The 19251-nt window shown below is 49.3% G+C and overlaps 2 protein-coding genes across 10 annotated transcripts; both read right to left on the bottom strand.

Moving 5' to 3' along the window:
- Positions 1-587: 587 nt before the first annotated feature.
- slain2 (SLAIN motif family, member 2) lies at positions 588-11062 on the bottom strand. 7 transcript variants are annotated; one of them, XM_062563343.1, is made up of 11 exons: positions 10281-10780; positions 8134-8276; positions 5090-5160; positions 4918-5059; positions 4630-4803; positions 4163-4528; positions 3923-4084; positions 3156-3248; positions 2360-2398; positions 1850-2057; positions 588-1717 (listed from the first exon to the last, which is right to left on the bottom strand). In XM_062563343.1, the coding sequence occupies exons 1-11, from the start codon at positions 10766-10768 to the stop codon at positions 1654-1656; spliced, it is 1950 nt and encodes a 649-aa protein (XP_062419327.1). In that variant the 5' UTR covers positions 10769-10780; the 3' UTR covers positions 588-1653. The 7 variants fall into 7 exon arrangements, with proteins under 7 accessions (XP_062419327.1, XP_037325358.2, XP_037325359.2 ...); XM_037469461.2 differs by having other exon boundaries at positions 4918-5160; XM_037469462.2 differs by having other exon boundaries at positions 2369-2398; positions 4918-5160.
- A 352-nt stretch (positions 11063-11414) lies between these two features.
- On the bottom strand, positions 11415-18214 carry anapc4 (anaphase promoting complex subunit 4). 3 transcript variants are annotated; one of them, XM_037469459.2, is made up of 28 exons: positions 17918-18213; positions 17357-17472; positions 17171-17276; positions 16907-17039; positions 16740-16814; positions 16635-16661; positions 16511-16555; positions 16339-16423; positions 15738-15845; positions 15491-15661; positions 15181-15245; positions 15027-15069; positions 14864-14940; positions 14661-14761; positions 14534-14585; positions 14171-14226; positions 14041-14087; positions 13911-13967; positions 13780-13836; positions 13612-13705; positions 13258-13355; positions 12996-13057; positions 12879-12917; positions 12690-12791; positions 12537-12614; positions 12284-12451; positions 12081-12204; positions 11415-11744 (listed from the first exon to the last, which is right to left on the bottom strand). In XM_037469459.2, exons 2-28 carry the CDS (start codon positions 17462-17464, stop codon positions 11514-11516), a joined length of 2409 nt encoding a protein of 802 aa, XP_037325356.2. In that variant the 5' UTR covers positions 17465-17472; positions 17918-18213; the 3' UTR covers positions 11415-11513. The 3 variants fall into 3 exon arrangements, with proteins under 3 accessions (XP_037325356.2, XP_037325357.2, XP_037325354.2); XM_037469460.2 differs by having other exon boundaries at positions 17357-17469; XM_037469457.2 differs by having other exon boundaries at positions 11472-11744; positions 17357-17469; positions 18105-18214.
- Between the last annotated feature and the right edge of the window lie 1037 nt (positions 18215-19251).

Below are 19251 nucleotides of genomic sequence, written 5' to 3'. Positions count from 1 at the left end.
AATGGCATTTCTAATAAAGCCCTAGTTGATTTCACTACTTTTATGCTGTGATCCTTATTTCACTTTTTTTGACATGTGTGCTGATGCCCGCGTGTGAATTGAGAGGATCCATACCGACTCCCCTATGGAGCTAAACCAGTCTGAGGGTCCTCCTCAGCTGAGTGGAGAATAAATCCCGGAAGAAATAAACACATTTGACACACGGCACCTTGAGGAGAGAGAATCAAATCCCAAATGTGGATCAGGAAGGTCAGCTTTGATTCCACTAGAGACACCAGAACTCACCATGATTCACAGTGTCAGTTTGTTAAATTTATATATTTCAAAATACTCTACGCTTTACATGATTGAAATCAACTGGTCGATATCCATCAGTGAATTAAAATATTCTTTTGCGTTTTAAGTGACTTGATGGCCAAAGGTCCTTTTTATGTCTTTTATATTCATTCATACATTATGTTATATGCATTAGTACTGTAAAGACAAATATGTTCTATTAATGTGCATTCATCATTTATTCATTCGTTTAGTACGTGATGAATCCTGTTTTTGTTTTGAGGATTGAAATAAAAACTGCTGGACGAGAGTAACTTTCAGCCTTTATTTTGAAACGTGACTTTAAACTGGAGGAACTGAATGTTATGGCTGTGGATATAAAAAAAAGTTTCAATAACAAAAGAATTTCACACAAAAGGTGTGGTTTGTCTTTTTACAATGTTCCGCTGAATAAGAGCTTTGACAGGCACCTCTTTAATAAATACTTTCATTTACAGAATGAGTCATTTGATATAAATATGAAGGCAGATTCCTTAAAGCAATGTTTTCAATTACAAGAATAAAACCAACAAAAGAGGCAAATAAATCGAGCAGAAGGCAAAAAATCAAATTGGCACAAAAAGTGAAGAGAAATGAACAAACGTGTGAAACGTTAAATTATAGGCACTAGTTTCAGAGCCCCCCCCCCCCCCAGATGACCGGATGCTCCAAACACGTCCCATCCAAGGTATTTGGTTCCAGGCATAAGGGGGGGGGGGGGGGGGGTCGAGGTGTTCTTAAGCCGACAAACATCCCTCAAGTGGAGAAAGTTGATCTTGACACAAACAAACTGGTAAAAGTCGACACTTTTCTTTCTTCTTTACAATTGAAATACTGATGTTTGTCCTTAAATAATTTCAATAAATAATTATTTTTACCCAAAAAACTTTGTGCATACATTCCACAAGGATAAAACATAGGGGGGGGGGGGCTTTCACCATCGACAACCCCCTCCCCCCATCATCATAGAGATCGTCTGTTGAGCCTAACGAGTGAAGCGCTGAGGACATTGTGACCTGAGGAGGTGAAATCAGGGGGGGGGGGGGGGGGGGCGATGACGTGATGTGGGACAGAAGCTGGAGACCTGATGGCCCAGCTGGTTTCTTTGGCATTTTTTCTGGGCGGTCTGCTCACATGCCAGACCCCCCCAGAGCCACCTGGGGGGCAGGGGGGGGGCGGGTGGCGCCATGCGTTTATTTAATTCAGACTGTATATATATATGTATCCATTAGTGGGACATAGTCTCTCTGGGTGGATAAAGTGCCATCATGTTGAACATCTCGCCTCCGGGTGTCGATGCTTCGATTGGAGCCCCCCCCGCTGCCCCCCCCCCCCACGTCAGTAACAACCTTCTCTCCAGTTTTCTCCTGCAGTGCCGTAGGACCGAGGAGCCGGAAGAGATCTGAGGAGGAAGACGAGGAAGACGAGGAAGACGAGGAAGACATTTCAGTTCCATCCCACTAACGTCGATTCAGAAGAACAAATCAATAAAAACATCGATTAGCGAGCAGAGGTCCGTCTGCAGGTCACATACCGGCGCACCGGCTGGGCCAGCTTGCTGCGGGGCAGAGGGATCCCCCCCCCTGGAGACGCACTGGGACGGGGAAGGCCGCTGCGCGGGGGGGCCAGCGAGCGGGTGGGCGTGGAGGGGGCGGAGCCGGGGTTGGACGTGGCCTTCAGCGGCTGCCGCAGGGCCAGCGGCGACGGCGTGGCCGGAGTGCGCAGCTTACTGGGCGACGGGACTGGTGGGGGGGGGGGGGGGGGGGGGGGGAGACGTCATGTCAGTTTCAGCTTAGAAGCACGACACAAACAAACAAAATTGAACACAGAAACACGATCTCAACCACATCACAGATGACGTCATACGAGGAGACAACACGAGATGGAATGAGGCGACATCAGGCAACATATACATACAGATATAAATACATAGATATATTATATATACACATATAAATTTATATACACACACACACACACACACATTGTATATATTCACAATCACAATATCCAGAAAAGGAGGAAACCACCAGTGAATACTCACTGAAATCACCTTCTTCTCCAAAGCAACAGGAGAGTGGGACTAGACGAAGACAACAGAGAGAAGCCTTAAATCAGAGGGCGGGGGCTCTCTGACCCCCCCCTGCTGTCCTGAGGCCACATGGCTGCCATCAGTAAAAAAAACAAAAACTGGGAGGAATGAAATCCTCAATTATCAAATAAGGTGACGCTTGATTCGAAAATGGAAGAAATTCAAATGTGTTTCTTAAATTGTAATAAAAAGGAAAATAAATACTGTATTATGTTGGACATTAGCATCAGATTAGCATAACTATTGAGTTATGGACCAAATGAACAGGCTTTGTGATTCCAGCCTTTCTGAGGCATCTCTTTTGACCTTTGACCTCTGATAACTAACCAGTTATGAGCTCCCTCATAAAAAACCAGAGCAGACTAAACGCTTCTCTTCAGAAGATCCAACCAATAAAATAATGACAAAACTACTGCAGCAGTTTGTGTCAAAAGAGCTCGATGACGTTTGAGCAGATGATAGTTTTCCATTAATTGTCTTTCATTTTGAAAACCACTCTCTGTATTTACCATCTTTGTTTTAGTTTTATTCTTCCTGATAAAACAACTTATTCTTATTTTTAAGAGTTCTGAAGGCCAACAGCACTTTCTAAACGACTAGGAAGGAACTCTGCCCGCCCCCCCCCCCCCCCGCGGGGCGTCGGTGACCCCCCAGTGATCTCCACCCTCCCTGTACACCGTCAACGTGCAGTACGTGGTGCATGTGACCTGGCGGCCTGGTTGGGGGGGGGGGGGGGGGGGGGCGTTACCTCGCAGGGCGGTCGGCCTCTGGAGGAGCTGTTTGGGGGTCGGGGAGGAGCGGGAGGGGGTCGAGTATCTCGGGGGCTGAGCTGCTGCTGCCGCTGCGGACACAGGGACATTTCATCACTGGGGGGGGCAGACTTCCTCCCCCCGGAGATTAACAGCGTTACTGGAGGAAGAAGCAAGAGCTGCAGGCCGTAGGTGCAGCGTGAGGCCACAAGGGGGCAGCAGAGGTTTGAGCCGTAGGTGCAGCGTGAGGCCACAAGGGGGCAGCAGAGGTTTGAGCCGTAGGTGCAGCGTGAGGCCACAAGGGGGCAGCAGAGGTTTGAGGTTCAGCCAAAGAGACGAAACACGGCGTCAGAAGCTCAAGATGAAAAGATGAAAAGAGTGTTTGCAGATTCAGCCTGAAGGAGGCGAGATAAGCAGCTCAAACCTGACCTCTGACCTCCTTATCTTGTGGATGGATTACGGTTCCCGGATTAAGCACAACACCATTAACTTTAGCCCCCCCCCCCTCTACAGGATGGCATCAGATGTCTGAACTCTTGATTCTAAACGGCGTCCGTGGGACGAAGCACGGCGAGCGAGAGCAGAACGCGTGAACAGATCAGAGAACCGAAAGCGATCAAAGACAAAGAGGCTTCTCAGAAAGGCCCGAAGCGTCCTGCAGCCAGAAGGACGACCGCACGCAGGAGGTCAGCTGACCACGCGGTGACATCACCGAGGGGGCGGTAGCTGCTGCGATGGAGACTCGCGGCCTCGGCAGAACACTCACTGGCGGACTGGTTCTGGTGGCGAGGGGAGGAGCCTCCGTTCTGCACCTGCAGGTTGGACTCGCAGCTGCGACTGTTCTTCACGGGTTCTGAGTTCTGAGCCGCCGCCGCCGCCGCCACCGCCGAGGCTCGCGTGAGGTTGGGAAGACTGCGACGTAGCTTTTCTGCAACAACAACAACAACAACAGAGATTTAGCGGAAGGACCAGAAGTCCGGCGCGGCTGGGGGCGTGTCTAGCTCACCTTCGTTCTTCACGGCGTTGGCCTGGTGCTCGTGGGCGTGGCCCTGCAGCGAGTGGCGGGGCTGCTGCAGGCGGCTGATGACGGGCTGAGGCGAGCCGCGGCCGTGGCCGTAGTCGATGGAGCGGGCCGGGGAGCGGGAGCGGGGCGAGTTCCTCGGGGAGGCGCGGGGGGAGTGGCGGGGGGAGGGGCGGGGGGAGGGGCTGAAGCGGCTGGAGGGCAGGTGCAAGGCCGGGTGCACCGCCTCCTCCTCGTCCTCCAGGCTGTGGCCGTCCAGCTCCTGGTCGCTGAAGGTGCTGCGTCGCAGGGAGTGACACGACGAGCCGGAGCTCCGGCGGGACGCCGTGGCCGCGTAGTCCTGTCTCAGACCTGAGGGACACGGACACGATTACACCGGTCACAAGATGGCTGATTAGGTAACCATGGCGATGGCCGCTGACGTCATTGATTAGAGGAGAAGCAGTACGTACTCTCCTCCTGCATGCGGGCCAGGATCTGCACATCGGTGACGTCGTTGAGCTTGTAGGTGTTGGACGAGCCCACCGAGTCCTCGTCCATCTCAGAGGTGCTCAGCTCGCTGTCCACCGACGACTGCGGGCTCACCGCTGGGGGGTTCCTCTCCGCCGCCGTGTTCCGCTGGTGAGCTGGGGGTCGGGGACTGTTAGTGACACGTTGTTGTGTTGTTGTGTCGTTGGAGTGAACCATGCAGGTGAACCATGGACAGACAAAGACGGAGACACAGAGACAGAGACACGTACCGGCGTTGCTGCCCATCAGCTGCTGCCTGACGACGGGCCCCCTGCTGGGGGTGGAGGAGGGGGAGTTGAAGCCGCTGCTGTAGGGGCTGTTGGCTGCGTTGGTGCTGTAGGGGCTTCCGTAGCTCTGCTGGGTGTAGCTCTGTGGGGTGTAGCTCTGCTGGGTGTAGCTCTGCGGGGTGTAGCTCTGTGGGGTGTAGCTCTGCTGGGTGTAGGGGCTTCCATACAGGCTCCTGCGCTTGTTGGCTGCAGGGTCACAAACCGAAGGCATCGGTCGGTTAGTGCGTTTATTACACAGAATGACACGCTCACACGTTTATATGCAACTAAATTACAGATAATATATATATATATTATCTCAAAATAATTGTATTTGATTTATTGTAAAGTCTGTCAAGCCTCTGATGGCAACATTAGCAGCCACAACAAGCTAACACGCTAACAAGCTAACATGCTAACAAGCTAACACGCTAACACGCCAGCCAGTCACAAGTTAGTTGACAAACAGCTGTTCGGGCAGCCGGTTGTTTTAGGGGTCAATGAATGAATGAATGTGTGCACTTAAAAAAGCAGAATCTTTCTAAATACTGTGACATATTTCTGGCCGTACCGTGCAGCACTAAGATATTTATATATAAGAGACAGATTTGGTTTGATTTCACATGATTCACGTGATTCTTTGAATGACTTGAAGTTGATGTTCCGGGGTTTTTACAGAAAAAGAACTCAACATCATCAGTGTTCATCAAGGACTCCATGAGGCCTGATGTCTTGTTCCCAGCTGCATGAAAGCCCCCCAGTGTGCTTGGGCCTGCTGGAGTCCTTTCACCGACATGAGGGGGCCTCATGGACACTTCCTACATCATCACTGCACAATACCAGCATTCAACGGCGCCGCACAAGGAGCCTCAGTCATGGGACGCGTCTCTGGTTGGACGTGTCCACACGGATGGGTGGTGAATGGAGGCTGAGCCACCCCCCCCCTCTGCTGCATTATTTAGGAAAGGACCACGTGCCCTGCTGAGGAATGTGGGCATGTAGGTCTGTGAAGACGTGCTGACAAACTCTGGTGGATTATTGCAGGAAATGATCTCTGTGGCAAACAAACGTGAGACTTTCAGGCTTTTTTATGCTAATCATCTGCACTGATGACGTTTGAAGACACGGTCACATGACCTCTCGTCTCCTTCTCGGAGCTAAAGGAGGATTTGTGTCCTCGTTCAACGACCTGTTTTAAATCAGAACTAAATATCTTATTTCAGAAAACACCGGAGGCGACAGGAAGTAAAAGTATGCCGACTCATTTCCTGGTTTCAGGAGGTCGTGAGATGACGACGTCAACGTGTCCAAAGGTCTTTCTGGTCAAAGGTCCACAGACGTTCCCTCCTGAGGGACGATCTCCTGATCTGCTCACTGATTATTGGATGGCAGTGGTATCAATTAACATGATTCATGCAAAGTGTGATGCAGTGATTATTTATTTTTTTAAAAAGAATAAAACGGCTTGGTAACAATGAAAATAAATCAATCAAATAATGCTCTAAATGATGCAAACAGTAGAACTGAAGAAAAGACGATTATTATTATGTAGAACATTAGGTGCTCTCTTATGTGTGATGCAATACAAAATTAGACAAAGAATGGGAGCTCCATCAGTGGGTCTGAAGGTGTCTCCAGATCCTCCTGAAGGAAGCTGCAGCTCAGGGACCCACCGAAAATAGAGCGTCCTCAAACAAGAAGACGGGAGGAGAGAGGACTGAAAATCACTGCGACATCAAACGAGGATTTTCCGTTGCTGCTTTTGGAAACTACAGAGAGCAGCGAGGACTTAAGATGAAGAGCAGAGCCCCCCCCCCCCCCCCCCCCCCCCTGCTCCGGATCAACAGCTGTTAGAGCAGCGGCACGGAAAGAAGAAATAAAAACAAACGACACGTGTTGTTGACCTTCTATCGGAGCGGTCACACGTCTCTTTGACTGAGTGTGTCCAGCGGGTCATTCTCCTCACAGACCATCAACGATGACATCATCACCAGTAAGCTCACAACCGCAACCCAGTGGAGAGGTTATCAGAGACGCTGCTGTTATCCCACTACGTCGTCACAACGATTATTAAATAAGAAATAATGAACCCGTCTACCTCCAGAGCCAAAGCCACCCAATACTTGCTTTGATACAATTACAATTTATAAATATTATTTATTGTTTTCATACTTATTGCTATTCAAATAAACAAATGTATTATATTGATCTATCATCTGGATGTGTAAACGTGTTTGTGACTAAAAACCGGCCTCACAGCTCAAGGAGCAGTTTGTGTGTCCAGCTGCATTTAGCTCAACACAACCCACGGTCACATGGACATACCACCGGTGACCCCCCCTCACCGAGGGGCCAACTATAATTAGGGTCTGATTGAGACACACTGAGGGGGCCAGCTGTCAGCTACACACACATCAGGTTCCATCAGGTTCCATCAGGTTCCATCGGGTTCCATCCATTCTGCTCAGATTCACAAGTACGACCCACTTCTACAAAGTCAATTCATCCAAACAATCCTCTTAAAAATACCAAAGTGACACATGAACAGCTGATGGATCAGCTCCGTCACTGCGAGGGAGAACAACCTCACAGACACACAATGTCTCTCTGTGTGACCTTCATTGTTGACGTCAATAGAAATAAAGTTAAATATTTGACCCCGTGTGAAGTATCAATGCACATCGTCCTTCACCCGCTGCCAAAGGAGGAAGAAGAAGTCCGTAGCTTTAGAGGGCTCACCATCACTTTACCAATCAATCCCACGAAGAAGACACTCCCAAAACACACACACACACACACACACATTCTGCTGTCAGATACTAAATAACCTCAACCGGCATTTAATCCCTGTATCAAGCATCTGGCAGGTGATCAAACCGCAGGATGCAAAGATGGACCAAACAGGTTCCATGTTGTTCATCTTATCACCTCTTAAAGAACCAAACCTGCGTCACATGGAAGGACGCTAGAAAGACGACCAATGTGTCGACTTTAAAAAGTCAAAGCTGTTGAGGACACAATGAGGACTCGACCTCATTCTGTACGGAGCTTCTATAAGACAATAAACTAGTTCATGATTAAGAAACAATGGTCTAAAGTTGTTCATTCATTTACCAAAACAAAGGCATTAAACTATCGATAGAATCCAGAATGAGCAGTGAATCACACACACACACACACCTGACATGGAGAGGTCCAGTCGGTGGATGAGGGAGCGCTTGGCGGACTCCATCTCTGGACTTGGGTTGTCGAGAGCTTGGCGGCACCACACGATAGGACTCAGGGCTTTCTGCATGGGACTGTCCAGCTTCGCCTCATACAGCCTGTGGGACACACACACACACACACACACGTTATGCCGCATACACTTAAACGCATCATCATGTAAACATGACAAACTTCTGACAGGTTGAGAGGAGCTCATCCACACATCCAACCAAACGTAGCAGACAGCCCCCCATCGGGGCAACTGGTAGTTGAACACACACCCCCATCCCCCCCACCCCCCAGTTGGTGGCGTTTCGGGTGCTTATTTCTTTTTGACTTTTCAGTGGAAAGCTGCAGCTCATTCAGCACGAGCCATAATCCAATAGGAGGATACAGTCAGCTCCTGCTGCAGCACACTGAGAGTGAGCCAGCATCACTTTGAAGGGGGGGGGCAATGAGTTAAGTGCATAGTTGGCTGTATTGATCAAGGACATCAACCCCTCTTGATACTGATGAACGTGCATAAAAGGGTTTAAAAATAAGGCGGCGATCCGGTTCTTCCTGTTCGCCGGCCACACGGAACCCGTGTTTATCCTCCTCCATCGAGGAGTCCAGACGGGAGAGGAGGAGAAATCTGAGCTTTCACAGCGAGACTCTTGATGGCCAAGAGCAGGCGGCGCTTTCGAAGCCAATCCGATGCTTATTCCGGGGATTACAGGAGTCTATGACAGGAGCTGGCGGCTAATCCCAGATATCCATCTGATCCGAGAAAAAAGGACAGCAGAAGGATCCGTGGAACTAACGAGGTCGGCTCGGTGTACCAACGTGGGCCGACGGACCATATGCAGTACAAAGAAGTCTCTATACTTTAGGGACACATGCCCACTAATGAGCACGTCATATTTCATTGGATCTGTGTCAGTGTTGGTTGTCCTTTGTTGATATAATCTCATTATTTTAGACACAAATCAACACATCTTCAGCTTGGACTCAGGACAAGTGCTGCCTGCCAGAGCTGCATCACTGCTGTCAGATGGGATCCACCTTTGGAATAGCTTCAGTAAGCGTCCTTATGCTACGCCCTATTGTTGCTCATCATAATAGAAGAGGCCAATCCAAACACACCCGTCCCAACGAGACCGACCTCAAGGACCGTCTCCCGAGGACGGCCCGTCATTACAGTGATGTCCAGCCAGTAGATGATGCTATAAAAGAAGAAACTGCATTTCTATTTCAAAAGGAAAACCAGGCAGAAGACTCCCATTCTGAAAGCTTCACGTGTTAAAGCTGCATTCTGTGTAGTGACCTGCAGGGGGCGTGTCCTCTGGTCCCATAGAAGTCTATGAGAAAGTCTACATGCCAGCCATCGGCCGTATGACCAATGGGTCTCTAAGGACTCAACAACAAGTGGTTGTCCCTGGCAACAGGAAGCACAAAGAGGGAGACACGGGACATTTCGGGAGGCGCAGGGCCCCAGACTCAACATGTAAACATGTCACTTGTTCATTATTAAAAGAGAGACGGCGTGACACGAAGTCCCGTTATGGTGGACCACAAGGATCCAGATTGACATGGACCAATGTGCGATTGTGATTTGTTTCATCACGATGAGGAGAGCAGGGGATCAAAGGAGGAACGTGTGGAGCCCGATAACAGAAGAACACCATGAGTCCACAAAGCTCCTTTCACGTTATCACAAGCCAACAAAAGCCCAGAGTCATCAGCTGATCGCTATGACACAGCAGTTATTATTTAAGGTGTAACCATGGAGACCTCTGGTACAAACACACACACACACACACACACACAGATCAAGAACACATACACACACACAAATCCCCAAAAACGGGGCCCACAGATGACGGACAGCTGAGAGGCATGAGGTCATGACTGTGTGACAAAGCGTCGCATATTACGATGATCCAGAGAATGGGGCTGGGCAACACCCACGTGACTCGCCAACTCCACCCGTTAGAGAGCGCGAGCTGGACTTCATATTTAGAACATGGAAGATGCAGCGGCAGTTTGTGATGTTTGGAGCAGCTGTTACCCGGACAATTAAGGCTGTCACGCACACACACACAACACCCCCCCCCCTTACCCAAAGAGGTGTCACTCACCAGCTGTCCTCGTCCTCGTTGAGACAATCCATGTCCTCGAGATCTAAGATGTCCACTTCGTCCAGGATCGACGTCTCCGCCTCGTCCGTAAAAGCCCCGACGCCTTCCGAGAAAAGTGAGTTTCCGCTCGGCACGGAGGCGCCGGCGGCCGTGGCCCCCCCGTCGTCGTCGTCGTCGTACCCGTACGCCCTCCTGTAGCTGACGCCGTCGTAGGAGAGCCGAGGGCTCCGGCAGCGGCTGTTCTCCAGCAGCCCGCCGTAGCCGACGAACCCCGCCCCGGGGAAGCCGGCCAGACCGCCCGATATCCCCGCCGCGGCCAGGGACGACGGGTCGTAGCCGTCGCTGAGCGGTCTGTGGTGGGTCCCGGCGGACGACAGCATCGTGGACCGGCTCCGGAGCTGCTCGTTCTGCTGCTCGAGCTTCTTCACCAAGTCCTGGAGCTTCCGCACCTCCAGGTCCGCGTTGATGTTCGAGTTGATGTCCTCCATAGCGGCTCCCCGGAGCCAGCCAGCGCCGCGGGAAGGGGGGGGGGGGGGTAATAATAAAACGCGGTGGTTTGTGGGTCTTTTTTTTCTTCTTCTCGTCTCTTTGGGGAAGTCCTCTTTGTTTCGGGTAACTTCGCGGTATATTTACGTGTTTAAAGACGACGCTTCGGCGGTCAAATGACTTGGAAATCTCCACACAGTCATCTTCTCCGGTTAGTCGAGGCCATTTTCGCAACAACCGTCAACAACTGAGAGCGAAAGACCAACAGGCGGCGGTTGACACGCGTCACTTGCGTCCGGCGGCGGGAGCGCGCACGTAACCAACACCTTATAGCTCGGGCGCGCGGAAAACGTGAAAAAAAGAAGAAAATCACAGCAGCTTCGCCTGAACGGAACAATATGAACACGAGCTGAAATAAACAGTGCATCGTAAATATTGTATTATTACTATGCTACTGAGGTCACATTTGGTTAAAAAAAACACAACTTTCCAATAGTTATCCCTGAAACAGAAGGAACTCATTTATTTGTACTTATTATAGATGAATAAATTGAAAACAACAACTGAATTGATGAATTCCTTCGTGGCGTATTGTATATAGTAAGTATTGCATACGGATGGAAAATCAACAGCTTAAACAAATATGAACCCAAAGCGATTTATTGTCATACTTTACATTTATTTATGGATGTTGTAAAAAAAAAAAAAAAAAGTCTTCTGTTTATGTAACTTGTTTTTGTAAGAGCATTAAAGCGCTTCTTCCGACTCCAGCTGCTCCTCGGTCTTCCTGAACGCGTCGCCTCCTCTCTCTCCGCCCTCCTCCTTGGCCTCCGCGCCCTCCTCTGATTGGCCCTCGCTGGTCATCGTCACGTCCAGCCCGTCGTGGTCGGCGCTTGCGTTCTGAGAGTCGCCGCCCTCGTCATCCTCGTCCTCTACGTCCATCTCGAACACTCTGATGTGCCTCAGGTTAGCACTTAGCTGCCAGGAAAGTCAAACAAGTTAAGGAGACCTGATTCAGTCACAGGAAGTCATGGGTCACGTGACCTGTGGCCCCGAAGGTGGCATTTGTTTTCAGACAATTAAAAAAAATTATATAAACAACTTAAAGGAGCCGTTGACCTTTTTGCACTGTAAATAAAAAGTGGACGTAGTCATTGTGACATCACATCAGCAGTAGTTATTTTCTCATTAACTTCTATTGGCCAAGAGGAGCCGCCCCTGGTGGTCAGTAGTGAGAATGCACCTTCAACACATTAAGGGTTGACTCGGCTCGGAGGAACCGGGAGCGAAAGCCTTTAAGTGTATTTGACTCACCACACAGGCCACTTTGCGGATCCCATTTACAGCCACAAACTGGGCCTTCATGTTTTCCAGCTCACGCCACTGATTCCCCAAAACCAGGCCTTGACACGGGATGGCGCCGCTCTGCTGATCCAACCTGAACGACACGGGTGACACGATGCAGCGTCGACCCGAAACAAACAGCAGAACGAGGTTTAAAGCCAACGCCCCCTCACCTCCGGTCGGGCTCCCAGGTGAACTCGCTCTCACAGCCCAGCGCTGAAGCCAGAGGAAGCTGACCCAGCACACGCCTTCGGTTCTCCTCCTGTGACCCTTGCAGGACCACGGTCAGCATTTCGTCGTCATAGAAACGGGCATCCAGGCAGCTGTAAAGGTAGTTGCGCCTGAAAGAGACCAAAAAAAAGAAGAAATGACCTCCAGGAGCCGAGGAATTACTTCTCACTGAATGAAGCGGTGGGAGTGACTGACTGGGCGGCGGCATCTTCTTCTTCTGCGTTGTCCAGGTAATGGCTGAGATCCACGGACACGACACTGTTGGGGACGCGTCTGTGCAGGTAAAACAAACAGAGTTAAAACACTGTTTAAACACACAGAGAAACTCCCAAAAATGCCCCGGGTCACCTGCTGGGGTCGGTCCCTTTCCGCAGCAGGTAGAGCTTGGAGGGGGAGACGTCCGGCATGCAGAACACCACGTGGTGCATCTTGGCTTTCTTGTCATTCCACCTGTAGAAGTCACACCGAGATGTATTACTCACAAGGAGAGACAGCGCAACTGCAGGAGAACATCTGGATGTTTGTGTTTCTACGTACAAAGACGGGAGTTCAAAAAGGCGCGGCGTGTTTTCAGAGCTGCAGAGATGAAAAAGTAAATCACTTCATTCTCCTTCAACAAGGACGCAGATGATGAACAGAGACACGCGATCGTACCTCTCTGGTATGGAGTACAGGGGCAGGAAGGCAGCCTGTTTGACAGACTTCCCAATGACTTCCTGCAAGGAAACAATAAAAGAAAATAATCAACATGTAAAAGAAAAATAGAACAAATCTCATCCACATTTGACCTTTATTTTGAAAGCCCGTTCAGTTGAACGTCATTAAAGACATTTAATGCGTTCCGTCTGCACAGCTCCGGAGGGATGGTTCTCCTTCTTATTAATGATGAATATTGAAGAGGGACAGCACGACTCACCGCAGGTTTCTGGAGACACTGCTCGATCACGGCCTCCATCATCCTCTTCACGAAGTGCAAAGACTTTTGGGGGAATGAGGGGAACAGCAGAGAGCTCTCTGGAGAAACCAGAGCCAAACATATTAGTCCTTGAGCAGATCATTAAATGAATACTTTACCCTCAGAACGACCATCTCGGTTTTAGTAACCTGGAACTTGTTTTGCTCACATTAACTTGAATTCATTCTTCTCAGCTTTTTGATCAGTGGAGGCAGAAGATCATTTTTCTAATCAAATATTAAAGGCAGCACGCGGTGAGTAACCAATAGGAGCTGGTCCTGTGGAGTATTTCTGTGGGTGAGTAGGCCGGTTCACCCTTCAGGTGCGCGCTCTCCTGCAGGAACCTTAGCCACTGGTTTCCTTTGGTGTTGGGCGGAGACACCAGGTCCTCGTCCTCGTCCTTCAGGTACTGCGCAGGAGAAGGAGCCTTAAGTCACAGACTGCGCTAAACGACCCATGAGGACACCTGGCCCCGCCTCTCACCTGTCCGACGCGCTCCACGTTGAAGTACTTCCCTTTGCGGTCGAAGAGCTCTTCGTTCTGTCGGGCCGGAGAGAGCCGTGAGGCGAGTACGTAACAAAGGAGGAACAGTTGGAGCTACGCTACGATCTCACCTCGCTGAAGTGCTCCGACAGGAAGTCAGCCACGAAGGCGATGTCCTTCTGGGTCATCTGAGGGGGCGAGCGACAGGTTAACACCCCCCACCTGTGAGCCATTTACCTATCAGAGGTCCTGATGAGTCACCTTGTTGAGCTCCGGCGGAACGTGCTCCTCACACATCCGGAGCATGGCTGTAAAACACAACAAAGGCCTTGAAGGGAAGAACACGTCTCTATTCCAACACACACCTGTGCACGACCAGCCGGGTTCTTACCCACGTACAGCCAGCGGAAAAAGGCTTTGAAGTTTTTCATGCTCTTGTCGATCACCCTGAAAGAGAAAATACAAAGTGTGGGAAAGCTGTAGTTCACAAAACGAGGGACAACCACTGGTTTGTTTTAGAACTCCTCTCGGTACAGTCCATTTAAGACAGATTGACAACCACTGGCTTCTGTATTAAAATGAGACGTTATTGTTCATCATAAAGCGACGATGAACCAAACTCTGTTTGGTGAATTTAATACACACAAATCTACATATAGGGGTGGACGGATAGTAAGAGAAAAGAAGTCATATTTGTAGTTAGAATAAGCTCTAAAACACTGACAAACAATAGTGAGGAATTATTTGAACTCACTGCAGCAGCTCGTTGGCCTTCAGGGAGAAGGAGCCCACGGCGGTGATGGCGCCTGAGAACAAAGAACACACATCACGCGGCGTCCGATGGAAGAAAAGCTTCAGTTACTGGACAAAGGACGCCGGACCTTCTAAAGCCGCCGAGTCCAAGCCGAGGGGCTCGAACTTCTGCTTCCACAGCGACATGCCCTTCACCTCGCTCAGGTGGTACAGCAGCGCCTCGGAGCCGCTGCCGGAGAGCGAGAAGGGGAGGGGCTTTAACGAGGGGGGGGGGGGGGGGGGGGGATCTCAGGTAGTGGTCGAGGAGACGTGAAAAGCACGGAGGACGTACCTCTGCAGGTGGCTGATGACCAGCTTCTGGATGCTGGAGTAAGACGACTCGATGGACTGGCCCAGCTTCTTCAGGCCCTGCGATGGAAACACAACACGCAGACCGTCACATCTGGACCGACACACACACATACACAACCCCCCCCCCCCCCCCGCTGCCTCACCTTGACGGTCAGCTGGTTCATGAGGAGAGCCTGTAGTTCAGGGCTGCATGAAAGCAGAGAGGTGAGGAACATTAAGAGCATCCCTACGCTCCAAGCAGAAGATTAACCAGCACATTTCATTCTGCAGGACAAAGGAGACCAAGTCCCTCCTCACCTCGATTGTCCCCACAGCAGGAGCTCCAGGAACTCATCTTGTACCTGAGTGCTTGTGTTCTTTTCCTAAAAAACAGGACACGACTCCAGACTTATTTCACCCATCCAGCTGTAATAAACCAGCCTTTCTACACAGTGAAAGCACCTGGATGAACGCTATGAACCCAGACAAGATGGAGGTTAGCTTGATGGGACACATACAAGAAACTGATTATGTCTTCCCTTGTTGATGGAGGAAATAAACTGCTTCCATTGAAGCACAGAGCCCCGGGGCCTTGGTGGGGGATGTGGTTTCCTCCCGGATCACTGACCTGAACAAACTTAGTGAGCCGCAGATCCATCTGCATGAGGATGTCCTCCCAGGCCTCACACATGCACGTGAGCGAGAGGTGCAGGTACTGCAACAGCGTAGAGATGTGCGTGAACTTGCGCGCCATCCTGGTCACCTCGGGCAGGCAGTCCGACAACAAGCCCGTGTCCAGCTGGAAATGAAAGCACCCGCAGGTTGGAGCAGCGATGACGAGGCCGCAGAGAGAGAGAAGGTTCAGGAAGCCTCACCTGGATGAAGCAGATCTGCGGGTTGCTGTCAGCCGAGCGGACCTCAGTGATGACGCACAGAGACTTGAGGTCGCTGGACAGACTCAGGCTGCGGCAGGTTCCTGATACCTGGAGGAAAGAGTCACAAGCTGTCAGTAAATTATTAGATTTGATTAAAAATGAGAAAACATGAATGATCATCCAGATCTCACATTGTCTTTATCCATGAACCTCTGAAAAACGTATTCTATGTCCGTTTTCTTTAATTGATTCATATTTGTACTCAATGCCACGACTTCACTCCACTTATTGAACTCCATCTGCTCATCATGTTCGTACAAAACAAACATCCTTATATTTAAACTCTAAATCATGCAGCATAATAATCCTCTCTCATCCTTTTCTGGGACTTTTCTTAAGTAAAGAACACACTTGCCCAGAACATTTGGCTTTTTCTTTCGTTTTCCATGACGGGAAAATGAAGTCACCAGTTTCTCGGGTTTGTCAGGACGTGCGTGACCCGTGTAAATGCTTTGTGGTCAACGTGATCGTTTACATTTCAGTTGAGAAGCGACACTGACACAGCGCTGCACCCATGCATCCTTGATCCAACGGTGCTTACCCCCGACAGAGTGGCGATCTTGTACATCCCGTAGGCATAAAGCTCCACAAAGCCAGAGTCTCCTCCGAGGACCAGGACGTTCAGTCTGCGCACAGAAAAATGTCCCCGTGAAAATGTAAAAAAGAATGAGAGAGAATTTGTGCGTCGCTGAGGCGGCGGGCCTCGACTTCACCTGACTTCTCCCATGAGATTCATGATCTCGTCAGACTTTTCCTCGCTGGAACACAAAGATAAAACATGTGGCTGCTGTCACAAGAATAACATCAGACTAATATGCATTAAAAAAAAAGCCCCACCTGAAGATCTTTGAAGTGGTGCTATAGCTGAGGCAAAGACAAAAGCACAGATGTTACTCAGTCGAGTATTACTTTCTAATAATGTGCACTTTGTGACGCTGTTACCTCTTGGGGAGTGTTGGCAACTTGGGAAGAAAGAGTTTGGATTCATCCTCAGAGTTGTAGAAGGAGCTGAGGGCACTGAAACACCAACAAAGACCAGACATTCACGTTACTCAAGAAAACCACTAGTCCTTAGTGCCGCCGGTTGGATTCCAGAGCCTCGCGCCCACCTGCTCTCCTCCGTCACCTCCATCCAGTGCATGCACGTCACCGAGCTCTGCATCGGGAACACGTGGAGGATCTCAGCTTTCTCCACACCGCACAGCACCACCTGATTCGTGTCCCCGAGGCTGAAGGCCAAGACTGGAGATACAAAGAGAGACGGAAAGTTTTAACGTCTCCATGTTTGCATCAACGAGCAGGATCAATACCAGCATTGTCTGTCACACACACACACACACACACACTGTAAAAAGTACACATTCACTCCTTACTTTTTCCATCGGGTCTCCAGGCCAGTGCAGTGATCTCCTTCCCTGTGTACTCACTGGGTGGTAAGCTCCATACACGCTGGAAGCTGGCCAGGCGATGGAGCAGCAACTACGGACAAACAAGAACCATGAAAAAAACTACAAAAGCATGAAACGAGATCAACGCAAGACACGGGTTCTCCAGCCCACCTCTCCGGTTGTGTTGGCCAAAGCGATGAGATCCCTCTTGGGAGACCACGCCATACACAGCACCTGGTGGGGAAGCTGCTTCTCTCCCACCTGCCGGAAGGCCGGCATGTTGGCTGCTGGGAGAAATGGACTTTAAATGTGACAGCTAAATAAACACTAATGCGTGTAAAGCTCTCCATGCGATGATGACATCTCGTCATCAGCGCGGACTCTTGTGTGGTTGTGTTTTAGTGTCTCTACATCGTAGTTATTATAACTTTATTTATGTAGCACCTTTCAAAGAGGTACAGCTACAAATGGATTCACTAGCAAGAAAGCTGGTACAATTAACCAAAAGAGGAGCAGTAACAATAAAAAGTAAACAAGGACAAACTAAAATGTAAAAGGGAAAAGTAGAGACGTCTTGTGATGATTTTAAAAAGCCAGTGTTTCTGGTCAACCTTCATCTAATCTGCGTTGAAGCACACTAGGTCTTCAGTCATGAACAGACCATTTTACCCCGAATGTGTCATAATAAGAAGTAAAGCTGGATGATAACGGTTTAATTATCAGTGTCCTCACCGGTCAGCGTTGACAGATCCTCTGTACCAACGTTAGCTATGAAGCTAGCTGTAATGCTAGAAGGCTTGTTAGCCGACGTTAGCCAACAAAGCTACTGTGGGGACCCCACTGAGTCTTATTTCAACGCACGGGACGGACAAACAAATTATAAATAAAACATATTGCTGTCGTATTTGTAAAAACCCACTCATTTCCGCCACATTAGACAATCGATTTAAGTTTCGTGATGGTTTTTTAACTACGCGGACGGCGCCATTTTCTCTGCAATGACCAATCAGTGAAGAGCAACGGGAATCGAGAGAGAACAAACCTGGCAGCAGGGTAAAACGCGATTGGTAAATGGCGTGCTTGCAGCAGTAGTTGCTCTGGGCTCTGATATGTATGTTCCACGCATTGTGTTGCTTCAGTGACCGCAGAGAGACGAGTTAGTTCAATGTGACGCACAGTAAACGTGTTCGCATCTCCACCAGCATGTGGCAGAATGATGTGTATTTAAACCATAGATTTATCGAGGTCACACTTGCGGCCCGCCACCGGAAATGCAAACCTGAAATGAGTTTGACACCCCTGATCTAGGTTATTACAGATGTATTTAATGCTGTTTATTTCATGTGATTTTTAGGGTTCATTTGCAACCATTGTTGATTCATCTTCATCTTGTTATATTTATATCACGAAAGAGAGAACATGTGTTGTTTATCAAGCAATAAATAATGACAGTTATGGCCAGGGTTAGACTAGCGAGGTCTGGTTCATTAAGTCTGGTTTGTTTATTACACTTCCAAAGTCAAAGGTCACTTTTATCTTGAGGACACTGTGAGATGAGACCAAAACTGAACTTTTTGGCCTCAATGCCAAACGCTGTGTGTGGTGGACACCCAACACTGAGCACAACATACCAACAGGGAAACATGGCGGTCTCAGCATCATTTCACATTCTATATTTGACCTATTTACAAGTAGAAGAAAGAGATAGAAATATAACTATATATAACAAGTGCAATATCTTCTTGTAACAACATTTAGGAATTTGAGTCCATCTAGAAAAAAAGGTGGCAATTTATTGACAGCACTGTCCAGCATTACAGTAACATCTGGGCAAAGCACATTCCATCTCTGCAGCTTCCTGGTCCGTTTTGTTGGTGCCAAAGTGTGACGCTGGTGTTAGTGAGTCCACCTCTTCACTCTGCAGCCTCGCTGTAACTGGGGATACTCTTCCTTGAAATAGGAATTGAATGTTTTACAACGGTTTTCTCTTGGTAATAAAATGTCTCTGTGCAATCGAGAAGCTGCCCTTAAAGCTTTGAGGTGGAATTAACATGGACGCAATCAGT

The sequence above is a fragment of the Pungitius pungitius genome, chromosome 7 (assembly GCF_949316345.1).
Source record: "Pungitius pungitius chromosome 7, fPunPun2.1, whole genome shotgun sequence".
NCBI lineage: Eukaryota > Metazoa > Chordata > Actinopteri > Perciformes > Gasterosteidae > Pungitius > Pungitius pungitius.
Note: the sequence above shows the minus strand (reverse complement) of the source record. Positions and strands in the feature narration are given on the sequence as shown.